The following is a 16,780-nucleotide window of genomic DNA, read 5'->3' as shown; positions in this document are numbered from 1 at the left end:
CAAACAAAAATTCTGTTGTGTACTTTTAAGAAGTAAATTTCAGATAACATTTTTTGAAAAGGATAGTGTAATATTGGTTACATTCTTCCATTTCTTGTTAGAATAATAATAATTCCACTTTATTGTGGCTACGATAAAAATCATTTTCTTATCCTTACTCTATATTTTAATGTAAATATAATCTCAAACTGTAGCCTATAGCTGTACAAACGCATATTTAACTTCATTAAAGCTGTGTTATACCTTTACAGCTGCACAATGACAGGGCAATATTTTAGACATATAAGTTACATCAAATAGTGCAGACATAATCAAGATGCTCTACATTTTTTAAGCAGAATATTAAATGAGGTTTGATTGATTTGAACCTCATAGCGTCTCTCAGGAGAATACAGAAGCAGCAGGAGAATCTAAATTTTGGTTTGAACATGAAACATAAGATGCTGTGAAAGGTCATTTAAAAAAAAACCCGGAATTACAATATCCATCCTAACTGATACTCAGTTATAAGCATCTGGATTTCAGTAGCCTAGATGAACTCCGGCTTTGTAGAAATGAGAAAGAATGTGTTGACAACAGCTTTATGTTGAGAGCTGTATGATGAATACAAGGTTGTTGTTTTTTTTTTGAGGGAATTATTTCAGACTCAACACATTTAGATTTGACTGCTTTTCCACTCAGACGAAAATGACATCTAAAGCCTTTTGTTGGGATGCATTAAATGTATAATCCATCATAAATATGAAAAAAAAAAACGCAATTGAATTTATAAAAAATAGGGCCTTTATCTGTCTATATGAGTTAATATAATCCTGCATTTAATTCTCAATACCATTAATGCAACCCATACTCTTGAATGAATTATATGAATCACTGCCGTGCATCATCCCTGTGCGCTAACCTTTTTTTTTTTGATTCCGGCAATTCCGAGTGCCACTGAACGCGGCACGGAAGCATCCTCATCCCGTACATCACAGTCGTGACGTCCTGTGCGGACAGATAGATGCACAGATAGATGCCCTCACTGTACGAATCGTAGCTCTACGGTCTTAATATTTTTGCTGTATGTGAAAGATCGTGTTGGAGGTCGGCAGAGAAGCAGCAGCAGCATGCAGCGGAGCGCGGTGGTCGTGGTGGCGGACAAAACGAGCCTGAAAAGGCCGTTTATTTTCGCAAATGCTGTTCATATGGTAGGGGGAAATTTTCTGCTTTTGAATTCAACTCATCCTCAGAGCTTTGTCATGTTTTTATCAAGTCTTTATTTTGACCTAAATAATCAGTCAGTCAGTCTATTATTAACCCAAATAAGACTCGTGTTGTAGGTTATACGTCTGTCTCTCATGCAAACATGCTGCAGCGAGTCCCCTCCCATCACAATATGCACTATGTGCCTGCTGCAGTATATATTCTATCATAATGTTTTTAGGTTATAGACAAAGAGATCCATGACAGAAAAGCAATGAGAGCGACTCTAGAAACAACACAAAAGTGAACACACTGAATATCATTATTATAAGGGATGACCATCATTTTTTTTTTTTTTTTTTCAAATCTTTCCTCATTAAAAAAAAATCTGCTTTTTCAATCAAGTCATATATATTTTTTTTTTTTTATTTTTTTTTTGCTTTCTTAGCTGTGAGTCTAGAGCCGTGTGCAGTAAAAAGGTTTCGTTTTGGCTCTTATCACTGTCCTAAAAAAGGGTATTATTCCAGTTGTAGGCTAATCCGGGATAGCATTAGCCCTTAAATGAACCAAAGTGCTCCTCTAAGAGGACGAGTTCTGCAGGCAAAGCTCCAATTTCAACATCTTAAGTAGAAATCCCGACCCATTTCTATTTTATGAGACGATTCTCTTTATTTAACCAGGACGTCTCATTTATAAAAACAACATAAACAGCACATAGGAAAATCACAACAATTTCAAACAGGCATTCAAATACCCAGTGGCCTTAAAAAAAACCCCACACATGCCTCTGTAATCATATTATTTATAGGACCTTAAATTTAAGTGATGGTATCTTCTCCCTTAGTTGTCTCTATACCCTTGAAACACTTTGTCTTTGTTTCTGATCTTGCAGTTGTGTGCAAAATGTATCTTATTAATCATGTTCCTATCTCCAAAGGCGCTGTGTTTCTTCATGCTGACCATGACAGTAGCCTGGCACAGAGACCTCATCCAAACGGGCAAAGTAAGACTGACGACACACGCTCCTCTGACCCACCTTTCCGTAGTAGAGGTTTAGTTGTTTATTTGAGGGGCGTCGATAGCCCCTGTTTTGTGATGTTTTTAAAGCAGCAAAAAGAGTTGCTGAGGTAAACAAGAAACAACTGTGGAATTATTAATGCATGGCTGCCATCAATATTTCCTAAAAGCACCACAGCAGCACTTCTCTGAAAGACCTGAGTTCAAGCCCTTATGTTGACAAGTATTTGCCAGTTAAAGCGTCCTTGGGCAAGACATTGAGTTATCTTCAAGTGCCGTTGGGTACCACTCTGCGGCTGACCCTGACCCGTGGGACCCTTTGTAGCCGCGCTATCTCGGGAATGCATCTGTGGGAGCAAAATCCCATTCATATTAAGACGAAGTGGAAATGTCAGATTAATTGTTCTTAAAATGAATCTTTATTTCAGATGGGGTTTTTTTTTCTTCCAGTGAACAGTCCCCTTTAATGCCAGTGTTTTTTTTTTCTCCTCAGCTGGTGTCCAGTGCGTCTGTGGTGATCATGTACGTCATGGAGATCGGCTGCCTGCTGCTCTCAGTGCTCGGTGTGTTTGGAGCCTGTAAAGGAAAAAGATGGTGTCTCATACTGGTAAAAAAAAAAAAAAAAAAAAACCTGCTTTCATTTTGTGTGTGTTACTGAATAGTATTTGTTGTAGTAAATGATGTTTCCCTCACTTAATTGTTTTTTTTTTTTATGTGTGCAGTATGCAGCAGGGATGGCAGCAGCAAGCCAAACAATAATTGTTAGAACAGCACTCAGTTACCAAGACGTTTACGAGGTATAGTACCCCGATGTCTTGCTTTATCAGTATGTCATGTAATCCTGTTGTACAACATAACGTGTGTCTGATCAGCTTTAACAACAGTATGTGTTTATATCACAAAGAATGTGCTCACTGTGTTCTCTGTCTCTGCACAGAAACGTGTGGCCCGTGAGGAGGCAAAGCTGCTCTCCATGATGCCACTGAGTGGAACCAGCAAAGCCAACAGGACGCTGCTGTATAGCATTCAAGAAGAAGTAAGCAGCTATTTCTTTATTTCATTATGTTATACAACAGTCTTTATGAAAACAAAAGGGTATGGATAGGGTAGGATGCTTTTGTTTGCCACATGCTTTGTGTTCATTTGTCCATCTATCTAGGCTTATTTCTGAAATTAAACATCAGCACAGTTACAACATTCAGGGAGAATGAGTCTGTTCAACATCTCTAGGGATCTCTTAATTCAACTCCTTTTCAATACAAAAAAAACCCATCTATTCCCTACGTAGAGATCTGCTCTCTGCTCTGTAGGATGTCAAAATATCTTGAAAAGAATATGAAAAAAAGGGGACTCTGTCTCTTGTTTCATGGTAAATCTTTAGTCTTTTCCTGTTTTAGGGATATGTGTGTTGTCACAGTTCCCACAATGCTTTAGGGAAAGAAAACAGGAAGGCTGATGTTGCCAGTATAAGCTTGATAAGCTTGGCCTCTACTTTGAGCCTTGATTTTTCTCTCCAGCCATTTATTTACATTTTGGCACTTTAGCAACATTAAGACGTGCCAAATTAGCCATTAGCCATTCCTGTTTACAATATACCCATGGACATAAAGGCAAATATCACTGAATTTCATAGGAAGTGAACAAAAACCGAAAAATGTCACAATCCTCAAGCAAGTTTTGGAGTTTTCTATGACGTCTGTATGAATTCCTCGTGGTGTATTTGGTGATATTCTCCGAGAAAGTGTAGGTCAAACTGAAGCTAAAAATAGTGGGATCACGTCTCAGATTTGACTGAGTTATGACTCAGAACATCCCCCTTGGGTGAGGCCACGTCACAGTTTGAAAACCTCTGTAACACAACCCGCACTCTTAATGGTATCACAGCCACACAAGGTTGTCCCTGTTGGCTTTCCATACTTTGATGGTTCTTACTGTTTTTCGTTACTCGCAAAGAGTGATTAGCTGAGCTTGCCGATAAAGCAGCTCAGCAGCCCTTTTTGGGACTTTGGGACTGAAGAGTTTGGTGGATTTTTGCAGTCTAAATTCACGCCTAACACAAGAAGAAACAAATGCACAATTGAATTGGAATGAAAACACCTGCAGTATATTTAGACTTGGGATGTGGCCTGGAAAGCAGGTGTATCCTTCCTTGAAGAGGTAGTAACCTGTTAAGGATTAATCAATCATTGATGCAGATTTGTGTCTGTAGTACATATTGTTGTGTTTGTGTTGTTTTGGTTTGATGTTTTATTTGGCCTGTGTCTGTCTGTTTTGTCACCTCCAGTTTGAGTGCTGTGGTCTCATTGAAGGCTACAAAGACTGGGGCTCTTCCATCCCTCCCTCTTGTAACTGTCAATATCCGGGGAAATGCGTAAGTATTTCCCTTTATATAAAAAGGAGAGAAGATAACGCATTCTGATTTCTGAAGCCACACATTTATCAGGGTTGATTTTATTGGAGAAAGCTCCACACACTGGGTTTTTCTGAAGTGTCTATGTGGCTATGTAGATATTGTTTAAGCAACTCCATAAAAGCTCCAGTAGCATACCCAACCCAAAATTGGTAAAAATATATTTTGCTCATATAAATGAATATAGAAAATATATAGAATCTTACAAATAAAATCATAATATATGATATAATGTTGATAGACACTGGCGTAGTAAACAACAAAGTGAGAAAAGATCATCCAAAGAGTGTTTTAAAAGTTGAAAAAAGAAGATCTGACATTATTGTTTGAACCCAATCAACAATGTCCGATCAACATGTCCTGGTTTGTCCCACCAAATTCAAAGCACCACATTACCGTTGAAACAAAGGAATAAAATGTCTGCAATGTGAAGGGCCAAATGAATGTCTCTTCAGTAACAGGTCAGCACCTCTAGGTGGAACCACAACCTTAATATTGTTAGTTATCTGGGAAGAGGCACTTCACACTTGTAAGTGTTGGTACATTTGTTTAAGACATGCAGAACATAACTTTGTGTTTTAAGAAAGGGTTAAGGGATAACATATTGCTATGTATCAACATTCAGAGTGTATATTCATATATTTAAATGGGCCCTAGAAGTTGTATTTTGATTTCATTAAATTGATGTTGATATATGTCTGTTACTTAGAAAACTGTTTTTTGTTTTAAACTCGTATCATAATGGGACGATTTGCTCCTCCCCAGATCCGACTACGGGGCAGTGCCACTCTCGGGGCTCCAAAGAACCAGTATGTTTATCAAGAGGTACATGAAATGAAGAGTTTTAAGAACAATACAGGTTTACTGGTCAAGTAAGATGTTTCTGTTAACTTTAAATATACTTTGATAGGTGTAGGCTTATCCGTCTTTGTTGAATTAACTTTATCTATTTCCGTGTATCTTCTGTTTCCCATCATGATTAAATCAACCTGCTCTTCTTTTTTACAGCCTTGTCTTCCAATTTATGTTTCTGAACTGAAGCTCGCATTCTCATTGGCGATGGGTATACAATTTGGAAGTGCAGTATTTTGGGTAAGCACTCCCCCCGCTCCCGCCGGCTCCCCCATATATTTATTTGTGAGGTTGGACCTAACACAGCTATGCTTTTGAAAACCAGCTCCATCGGTAGCTTGACTTGACTTTCCCCTGCAGGAACTTTCTACTCAGACTAGGAACCTTTGTTAGATTCTGCATTTCCATCGCAGGAACCAATGTCTAAATTTAGGTCTACAAATCACTGTTTAACTTAACAAAGTTGTCTGCTTTTAGGGGGAGTATTCCCCCAGGGTATAGGTACTTTTAGGTGGGGCTTGCAGTGTTGAACATTTTTCATTGGTTGACGGCTTGACGCATTTTGTTTCAGTCACCATTTAAAGAAAATTGCAGTCAAAAACAAATGACATTGCTTTATTTATTGTATTTGGACACAAAGAACATTGGTAAAGTTAATTTGGCAGCAGGAACTGTTCAGTTTCTACAAAAGTAGTTCCTGGAACTAAAAGTGGAAATGCAACTATATAAAGCTTTTTATGATCAAATTCAGACTATGGTGTCTTAGCTGACACCAAATACATTGAATAATTCATCTAGTTGTCTTCTACTTCTTTGTTACAAATTCATATTTCTTGTAATGAAGTTGACATCTTTCACGAGGACACTAGTAGATATTTGATCCTAAGTAAGCAAAAATCATGTGAAACCGAGCTGTAGGCCTTGATGAACACCAATCAGAGCTAACTCTTGTGCTTGTCTTTTAGGTGGTCTTACTCGTCATGAGCATCAAGCTGATGGGCCAGATTAGACGGAAACAGGAGTTCATGGCTCTCCTCCAATCAAACAGATATGTTCCTGGTGCCTTCTAGTCACCTCGTACGGTTTTTGATACACACTTCCAAGTTATAAGCAAAAAGACCTTATTTGAATTTGCACATATAAACTAATTATGCTGTACACCATAACCTGGCTAATTTGTGCTATAGCAACGTATGTTAATATTATCATTTTATAATACATTATTGCATGTAACGGATATTGAAAATTAATCTACATGCATAGATCCAATTAAAAAAAAGTCTTGTTTTGCCTTACTGCTGTAAAAAGCAATGCAATTTGAAAGAAATGTAATATTTAATATTCATTACATTTTCACATGCTTTTGTCGAAAATGCATATAATCCTAAGAGAGCATTTAGAAAGATGTTTGTTTTCTTTGCTGGAACCTTTCCTGTATTTTATCATTGGCAGTAAGTGTTGACTTATCGAGCTGATATTTTCCTCAATGAACCTTGAAGTGACAGATACTAATATAATGCATCTGCTGGCATAAAACTTTGAAATATGCATACATCTACATCTACCTTTTTTTGCTCTTGTGCAGGGCTGCAGCTACATGTTTCCTTTAATGTTTTATGGTCAGTGTCTCCATGATTCACAAAAGTCTATATTTGATGCACACCACTAAGACTAACAAATATAAGTGGACCAACCTATTTTACACATATATATATATATATATTTAGATGCTTGTCGTAATCTAAAGCTCACTCGTTCATTTTTCCAGCATTAGAGCAACTAATAATCTTTGATATATAATCCAACTAATAACCCGTATGTAGCACCTTTCTTAAACAGTGTTTACAAAGTGTTTGATTGAAATGTAATAATTGATTTTATAATTGAGCGATGTATTTTCTTGGGTACATAATCAGGTCAGACAGAGGAGTGAGCCATGGCTCTCATTGGGACACCAGAATGTCTTGATGCCTTGTTAAGCACATTTGAACGTTAATCCTTCTGTTTTATTCTGTTTTTGAAGCACAGTTAATGAGTTAATTATGTTAAATGATGTCCAATGGGAGGTGAGAAGACTCTGTTTGGTTGCACGTGCAGTAGACATGCAGTAAATCCTCAGTTCATGCTTCCAAAATGTGGTTTTTAATTTTATGGGATATGTCGGCCAGGCAGCTGCAGGAAGGTTTGAGAGGCTCTTTAAGGAAAGTAGGTCACCTATACTGATGCCAATCTCTCTGGAGAAGCCTTCTTCACTTCTCACATGACTTCCTGCATGGGCTGCCTGCGGTTCTAACATCTCTTTGATTAACATCCTGTCGAATGAATTTCATCTGAAACAGCAGATCCAATGTCTACCTGTGCACTTTAACCATAAATGCCTAAAATATGTTCAAATATGTGTTTGCAAAGTTGTTGGTGTTTTGATTTCTGTCACACTGTTTTTATTTTTATTTATGGGGATGAAGGTATATAATATTTTGTAAATAGCAGGAATAAAATATGTGATTCTTGTTCCTATGATGTCATGAAATCATTTCCATGAGTTAAAAAAAGTACTTTAATTACATGTTGTTTTAGAATCAGTTTAAAATCACTGGTTCTGTCTTTAACAGTGTTTTGAATTAAATGGGGATATACATATTAAAAAAATGTCCCCTCAAAGTGTAGTGGAGTAAAAATAAAGAGTGTAGATCAAATGGAAATACTCAAGTATAATGGTACTTGTACTTTACTTGAGTTAAAGGTCCCATATTATACTCCTTTTCAACTAGTTTAATTAGTACGCTGTCGCTTTGCCTGATTTATTTAGTCATGGGCATTGATGATTAGAGGTTTCTTTCTTTAGGTTATGCTGAGAGAGAATATTCAATTCAAACAGTCTGAAAATGCATTTTCTAGTTTCATACAAGCATCAAACACAAAAGGTGGGAAATAAAGACAAAATTCTGCAGTTCCTCAAGAGGCCACTTGAGGCTGGCTACAAAAGTGAGTTAATCGTCTCAAGGACCCTTGTTAAAATGCTCAATTTTACAGCAGATTTAAGCATGTTTGCACCATATTGGTCTCTACAGCTTGTTTTTATTCATAAAAACTGTAGGGGGTTGAAGTTTTATATTACTCACACAAAATAAATCATATTAGGCTTCAGAGACTGTAGAGATTTGATAACCTTGTGTTTGGCTAACCTCTTGATCTTCTTAAACTCTCTGGTCTAAATAATGCTGTATACATCTGGCTCTAAAGAAACCAACATGTCTGACAAAAAAGGAGCTTAGATACATTTGAGTGGGGAAAGACTGGAAAAAAATTGGTCAATAAAAAGAGAAGAAGTACTACTCAAAGTATGAAGCTAGGTGGAAAGGTGGGTAGGTGGGCACAATCATTATTGACAAATGTAGACTGATTGTACATACCCAGATTAATGTGATTCCCAGCATAACGCCAAATAAAGAATTCAATATAACCATTTGATGAGCGATCAGATGAGGAATGCATGGCTGAAGCAGGAGAGTGGATCAGTCAGCTTAATGTTTTATACAGCGTCTACACAAATATGTTCAGGCAGACTCAACAAGATTCAAGATGGACACTTTACACTGTATGTTTTATTGCTAAAACTCCACTCTGATCCTGTACTGCAAACCCCTCCAATTAAAGCCCTGCCTACAACAGGCTGTTTCTGTGTGTGTAGCTTTAAATGAAAATAAGTTGTGTTAGACCACGCCCCCTCTCTGGAAGGGCTTGTGGGTGGCTTTAGGTTTTCTTGCACCATGCCCTATTGTTTATGGTGAGAAGGCAGAACATACACCTAGCTGCGGGAGTGTCAACCACCTGGGGGAGGGGTTACTGCCCTTTGTGATGTCACAAAGGGAAACTCTCCAAACAGCCAGTTTGAGATCACATTTTCTGAATAGTAGAGAAGGCAAAAGACAGAGAGGATGGACTTTCCTCATGATTTGTATGTAGGCTAGGGAAATAACAGATAAGTGATATCACTTCGCTATTCTATAGAGTTTATAGTTCATGGAAATGCTTTGACTATCAATTTCAGTTAACTGCTTGATGTCAGAAGCATCCAAAAGAGGAAAATAGGAAAATGCTGTAGAATGGAAAACAAGTTTCATACTTGATATTTGTTCAGATTTTTGGATATAAAGTTTGTCCTTTTTCAACAAGAGTGTCTGTTACCCCTTATATGCTCTGTACTAAATTACAAATTAAATTATGACAAAATTCAGCAACAGACATTCATTGCTGAGGTTTTAAATTCACAGATTATATAAGCATAGATTTAGATGAGCTTATTCTTGCATTGCACCTCAGTGTTGATATGGCATCTATTATACTTCAGAATGATCATTTTGAATTTATCTCTTCGAAAATCATGACGGGCTGGACACCAGCAGACTGTAAATCAGTGTTGTTCATAGGAAGCCACAGCAGGCTCAGTTTTATTGGGATTCATCATGCACACAAGGATAAACGTCTTTTCTTTTTGATGTCAAACATGCATACACAAATAAGATTTGAATAATCTGAGCATCACAGGCTACAGAACATAATGAAGATAGACGTGTGTTTCACAGGAAGCCACAAACCTCTCCAGCTGTCATGTCAGGAGAAATGTAGCTCTAGCGAAAGTTCAGACTATATTTTGCATGCTTGTTTTATTGTTTATTCTCATGCCATGTCAAATCACTCCTCCACGCATGCTCACTCATTATGTCTCGTAATCATCACCTGGTCACATCTATCCAATAGCACTGCGCCACTCCCTCAGTGTTAGCCTATCACATTACCGCTGTCTTGTTTAAAAATGGCTTTCTCTTCCACTAGTTCATTCATGCCATCGTTACGAGCGACCCTCCACCTCCCCATCACCACCAAGCCTTCGCAAGTTCATCACCTCCTTCATCCCATCAGCCATCGTCCGGTTAACCCCAGTCTTCGCAGTTTGCCTCAGATGACATCATTAACCATCTCCTCATCAACTCCAGTCTTCACAGTTCAATCAACTTCTTCATCACATCAACCCAGACGACATCATCTGCTAACACCTCCACCACCAGTGTCTGGACTCTAGGGGGGTTAGATGTTGTTGTCGATCAGGGAATACATCTTCAATCACCCTGTAGAGTTCGAGTGCCAAAGATTCTCTGACAATCATTCTATGTCACATATGTAAAAAAAAAACTTTCATCTTTGAGTCATTTACTTGTCTCTCCTGAATGAACTAAACATAATCTCACAGTAAAGGAGATGTAAACAAGTCACACTACAACAAAAGCACAAAAATTAAAGGCTTCTGTCTTTAGGGAAGAAATGACCTGTGATTCTTTTTGTCAAATGTAGTATGCTATCTACAGTAAGTGGTGCTAGAATCTTTACTGTTTCTTTCCAACACCATCAGCTTGATATAGTTTGGCAAGGAAAGGAAGATTTTCAATCCTGTATATTAAAGTTATCTATCTGTATGCTGAACCCCCGACTTTATCTGAAAAACCTGGCCAAAACATCTTTCAAGAGTCCAAACCAGATATGTTCAGTTTCTCAAGAAAACTGAATCTGGAATAAATCCCTGAGTTCAGTAGTCTGATCCCAACCTTAGATAAAAATATTTAAAGCTACCATAATGATAAGAAATTTAAATGTTTCCTGTATTTTCTGGCTTAGTTACTGCGTAGTAGCATTCTTCTCAAGTAACAACCTCTGGTGATGAAAAATTACGCAATGCAAAAAAAAAACTGCAGTCCCTCAATTGTCCACTTGAGGCTGGCTTCAAAAGTCAAACTATTCCCATTGGAGTTCATATGAAGCTGTCTATCTTAAAGCAGAAATAAACATGTCTAAAGCCTGGTTCAAGAAACGATTTTTATCTGTATGGCTCATTTCTTTATACGTAAAAACTGTAGTGGGGATGATGATTTGTCTTTAATAATCTCCAGTTTTGATTGTATTAGGGTAAATAATTATGCATAATTCTGATTGCATAATGCATCGATTGCATGATTTGACTGACGGTTGGTGGCTTTGTAGCTGTTTGCCAGGAGGCTAGACTTCACTTTTGTTTAATCCTTTTATTGACCTTTAACCGTTAACTTTGTTTGTGCCATTTCTTGGTTTTTCATTATGCTAACTATAGATGACGAGCAACAGGATGTGGATGTGTTTTAGCAGCCAAGGTATTTATATGACTCCACCTCTTAGCAAAGGTTTGTTGGAGTCATTGTTTTTAAAATTGGGGCTACCATCATTGGGCTTCACAACACCTCCTCAAAAACCAATGGGTGATGACAATGATAAACAGTTTTACCAATGAAAACTATATATCAATGGGACCTACTACAAAAAAAGCTTGGCGCAAAATTCTTTTTTCCCCACTCACACATGGATTGATGGACCCTTCAGCGCACAGGCAGGACTCTGTGATGTTGTCGCCCCAGTCAAGGTATCCCAGATCCAGTCCACAACACTGAAACTATAAATGAAGAGGAACTGGTGAAGAAAATATATACTTATATATATGTATTTATTCAAACTATTACTGCATCTGAATTGAGGTACTCAAAACTGCTTCTGAAAGCCATAGTGCTCTACAACAATAATTTTCAACTGAATGAATGCATACACACACTAAGACAGGGCTACAGACTTCCATCTCTACTTCCTGGACAACTTCTAGAACATCTTCTGTAGCGTCAGACAAGGGCAGCCAACTCAGGTATCTCATCCTTAAATCTTCAGACATCTGCAAATAAAACAGAACTAAATACCTTTCGTTAATTAACACGGAACAGAAAGGGTTCATTTTGTTAGGTACATTTTTGATTCACAAATCAAAACCAAAAACAACAGAAAGTTAAAAATGGGCAATTGAACAGTATTTCAGATCTAAAATGCCTTAAGTTATAACAGTTATTGAAAATGTGAGAATCCTTGCCCTTGGCTTATCATATGTACAGTATAGCAACTGTAACTGACAGACAAAGAAGGTTAGCATGAAATGTTCCTGCTAGCTGAAATTATATCAACGGTAGAGCGGTAATGAGGCTTTAAGCTCCTGTCTGGTAGTTATGTATTACTTTTCAGTGTCTGTTTCTGTATGAGTTTAGTACAGGGTCTAAAAAGAGAAATGAAGAACACCTTTCAAATTGAACTTCATGATACCTTAGGTTGCACAGCCAGTACTCCAATTTCACAAGCAATCAGATGCAGGCTGCAGAGGATCATTCCCACTGCAGACTGAACACACAGAGAAACCCACACACTTATGGGCATGAGCATTCACATTCACAGTACTGTATAGTTGTTCTACAACATTAATTATGAGGAACAGTTAAAGGTTTTGTTTTATTCTCTTCTTGACCCACCACAATGAGCGCCCACTTCTTCTGCTTGCAGACGCCATACACACCGATGATACCGAAGAGCAGAGGAATGAGGTTATGAGTGTACATGCCATATAGGAAGGGTAGGCTATTCTCTATCTGTGGAGAAAACAAACACAGAAACAGGTCAGATGGATTGGTAAACAGTGAAGAGTCCAATCATCTTAGCTGGCATGAATGCACTATGCACAAAGTGGCTGAAATGTCATCTTTAAATCCTGCAGCTGATACTGACGTCCAGATTGGAGTTGGACTATCGTGTATGTGGAGGGGAGTTTAGCTTGACATAGATGGAGCAGTATTTGTCATGTTTTTTTTTTCAATGCAAACTTGCAATGACTGTTTCAGCCTTCATTTTTTGATATGGGTGGTCCAATTTTGACTTTAAATCCTTTATTTTTATTGTCCGGCTTCAAAAAAGGCGATTGGAAATGCATGTGTATCAATGTACGTGTGCATTATACGAGAGGGAGGCAACGTGCAGCCTTGCGTACAGTTATAATACACCTACAGGGACACACAAACAAGCCAAACCACATGTTGCATAATAAGGTTCCCATAAACGGCACCGTGTGAAAATCAAAGTGAGGAAGAGGAGGAGTGTTACGTTCCTCAAGATGGCTAAGGGATGAGGGGAGTAATAATAAATTAAAACTCAGGGAAAAGAAATAGGAACTAAATATAAGCAAAGTTTAAAATGATTTAATAACAAACTAAATCAAAATGTGCAACACAAAATAAGCTTCTTCTGAGAAACACAAAACAAAAGAGAAGCCAATTCAAAACTAACACTCAAGATATGAACAATTAGGCCTTAATCGGAACACAAAGCTTCCACAGAAGGATCACACTAAATTTCTAGTCAAAGACACGCTCAGTCAAACGGCCCACTGGCAACTGGCAGCCTCCTCTCTCCTGCTCTTTATAGTTTGCCCCTGATTAGTAATTAGCCACAGGCACTCTGAGGCTGAGGAGCAACACAGCAGAGAGAGAAAACACAAAAACAAAACTGCGGCACGTAACAAGGAGGAAGACTGAAGGCTTAATTATAGGTGTACACACTGATGTTTTTTTTGCTTGTTTCATTTAGGCTTTCATGTTATCTGGTGATATAAGACCTTAAGAGAAAAAAGAGAAAAAAAATATAACTCATCAGAAATGAGGCTGTTTGATAATTGATTCATCTCTGAAGATTTTTTTAAGCTTTATTGTAGAATTCCAGTTACAGATATGAACATGTTGCCTTTCAGAAACAGCAATTCAAAACCATGACAAATTCATCTATCAATCCTACAAAAGGGATTTTTTCCCCCCATTATTTTCTAATATTTTATACTAAATATAGGGGAGAGCGGGGCATGTTGTCACACTGGTTATATCTCTATCACCAGGTGGCGCTGTCTAGAATTATAACCGTTGAATGTGCAACTTACAGTTCTGAAGTCATTCTGCTACTTACACTGAAATTTGAGGTGAGAACAATTTTGATATTTTTACAACATTAAAGTCAAAAAACTTAATTGTACATTTTACGCCATAAACATTTGATTAGTAAGTATGCTCAATTGGGTATATTTTACACAGAATAGAGGAGAGAAAATGTTTATTTTGATACCTGAACCAAAGTCCTGCGCTAAAGCTAGCTTGCGGCATAGCTAGCAATAGCACACGTGTCACTCTGGAGCAAGTTGTCTCAGTGATTTTGTATATCTCAGTATACATATATTACAACATTTTCCAACTGCAGAACTGCAGAAGCCAACTTTTCTAGCTGTTAAAGTTATTTTTTGCTATGCAACAATGTAAACAACAATGTGTGTGTTGATATAGGCTACTGCTTCACAAAGTATTATTAGTAGAAATTCAATTGTTATAAATGATGTGGCCACAAAATGGTAAATACATACAAAAAAATGATTTTTTTGTATGTATATGCAAGCAGAGGGAAGAACATAAAGAAGGACAGAAGGGAAGCCTGCTAAAATGGTTCGAAATTATAAACGAAAGACCGACAATGGCAGTACACCAGCTGACATAATGTTAAGGGCAGTGAGGCAGGTAAAACTTGAAAATAAGTCAATAAGGAGTACTGCCAAAGAGTTCAGCATTAATTACAGGACTGTCAAAAGATGACATCTGTAGAAATTGAGGGTCAGATGACGATGCCAACATCAGAGGTGGGCTATGTTCAGCCTAGGCAGATTTTCCCAACTGACTGGGAGATCCAACAGGTTCATTTCATCATTAAGTCAGCTGACATCTACTGAGGGCTGTCACCAAGAGAGGTCAGGAAATTGGCTGTGGCGTGCCAATTAAAAGTGCCACAACAAGCCACTGCTGAGTGGTTCACAACCTTTTTGAGGAGGCATCCAATGCTGTCATCGAGAAAGCCAGAGTCCACTAGTCTTGCCAGAGCAAGCAGTTTTAACCGTGTCAATGTTAATGCCTTCTTTGATAATGTAGAATTAGTGCTACAGAGGCATCAGTTCGGACCAGCAGACATCTGGAACCAGACAGAGTATAGCTAGACGTGGATTCAAGCAATAATTAATTCCAGATGAATCAATAAAGCAAGATATCTTAAATCGAACTAGGTTGAGTTTAGAATCTGAACATCACTGTTTGTTTCCAATATGGGAGTTGGCATGAATGTGACCATAATAAAAGGCGATCACACCCATCTGATGAAATGTATCTAGGCTATTAAAGAAAGGCTACATATGTAGCGATTAGACTATAATTGTCCAATGATGTATCATTTTCACCCCCCCCCCCCCCAGCAGATTCTAACTTCAGCTGACCCCTCATTGACCATCTGATGCGTCACTCTCTGCAGCCTTTATCAATTATCGATTCTGTCTTTATTTAAAATGTAAAATTAAGTAAAACACCGGGATCAAACCTGTCACGATAATGTAACTCCGCTTCAACAACACGTTTACTCTCCCCATGTCGTTTCAGAGAAAGTCGAGAGAAATGGATGCAATAATTTTGAAACCTTTCCCTTCTATTACATCCACATGCCACAAAGAGAAAGAGACAGAGAGAAACCAGGGCCGTATCCGAATTGTCAAGTACATACTGAATCTTTCAGTATGCAGTAGGTAGTATGCAGTACATACTATCCGTGCTGCATACTGTTAGTACCTACCAAGCAGATATTTGTGCCAACTTCTTCTGATTCATTCAGTATGGAAGTGACGTCATTTACGTTTCCTGAACCGGCTGCATCCACCGTTTTTTTTTTGTTTTTTTTGTTTATCTTTATTAAAGAAGAGTAATGCGCATATACAGTCAGGTAAACAAAAAACAATATCACAATGTAAATCAAGTAAAAGGCAGATTAAATAACTAAATAACATACAGTACATACAGGAAAGTACAAATGAAAGACAGTAATATACAGAATATAAAATAAACCAATAAAGACACATTCAAACAGTGAAATCATTATTTAAATAGAGGGGGAAAGGTTTTATAATAATGCAGATATTTGTTATATTTTCTGTTGTTAATTTAAAGTAGTGATTTCAGTCGGGACTTTAACTCTAGATTAAAAATTGATTCAATTAATCCACGCAATTCAATTAGTCCGCTTGGAGGCGGACGTGACGTGACAATTTACGTTTAATTTCGCACAGCATTGTGGGTGGTAAAACACAATTAATTTCCTGAAAGCACGCATCCGATCCATACTGCATGAAACCCGGAAGGTAGTATGCATACTGAAATGTTCAGTATACTGAGGTGGACCCAAAAAATGCATACTGAATGACCACGAAAGTTCAGTATACTGAAACTCCATACTGAATAGTACGTACTGCATACTGAACTGTGACAATTCGGAAAGGGCCCAGATCTGGAGAAAGGGTAGCTTCCCGTCAGTGTTGATGGGAGGTGAACAGAACGGTCGAGGAAAATAAATGTG

General features: G+C 37.8%; 1 protein-coding gene and 1 long non-coding RNA gene across 2 annotated transcripts; one reads left to right on the top strand and one right to left on the bottom strand.

The window, feature by feature from the left end:
- Nucleotides 1-926: 926 nt before the first annotated feature.
- LOC109991701 (tetraspanin-8) lies at nt 927-7,981 on the top strand. The gene is made up of 9 exons (XM_020644049.3): nt 927-1,190; nt 2,123-2,188; nt 2,696-2,809; nt 2,925-2,999; nt 3,140-3,238; nt 4,487-4,573; nt 5,378-5,437; nt 5,621-5,704; nt 6,430-7,981. The coding sequence occupies exons 1-9, from the start codon at nt 1,110-1,112 to the stop codon at nt 6,532-6,534; spliced, it is 771 nt and encodes a 256-aa protein (XP_020499705.1). The 5' UTR covers nt 927-1,109; the 3' UTR covers nt 6,535-7,981.
- Nucleotides 7,982-12,626: 4,645 nt separating this feature from the next.
- On the bottom strand, nt 12,627-15,923 carry LOC109991698 (uncharacterized). Its single transcript, XR_010665178.1, has 3 exons — nt 15,755-15,923; nt 12,835-12,951; nt 12,627-12,706 (listed from the first exon to the last, which is right to left on the bottom strand). It is a non-coding gene; the product is annotated as an uncharacterized lncRNA (long non-coding RNA).
- Between the last annotated feature and the right edge of the window lie 857 nt (nt 15,924-16,780).

The sequence above is a fragment of the Labrus bergylta genome, chromosome 23, assembly GCF_963930695.1.
Source record: "Labrus bergylta chromosome 23, fLabBer1.1, whole genome shotgun sequence".
In the NCBI taxonomy this organism is placed as follows: Eukaryota; Metazoa; Chordata; class Actinopteri; order Labriformes; family Labridae; genus Labrus; species Labrus bergylta.
The sequence above is the reverse complement of the archived record's forward strand: the minus strand, read 5'-3'. Positions and strand labels throughout refer to the sequence as shown.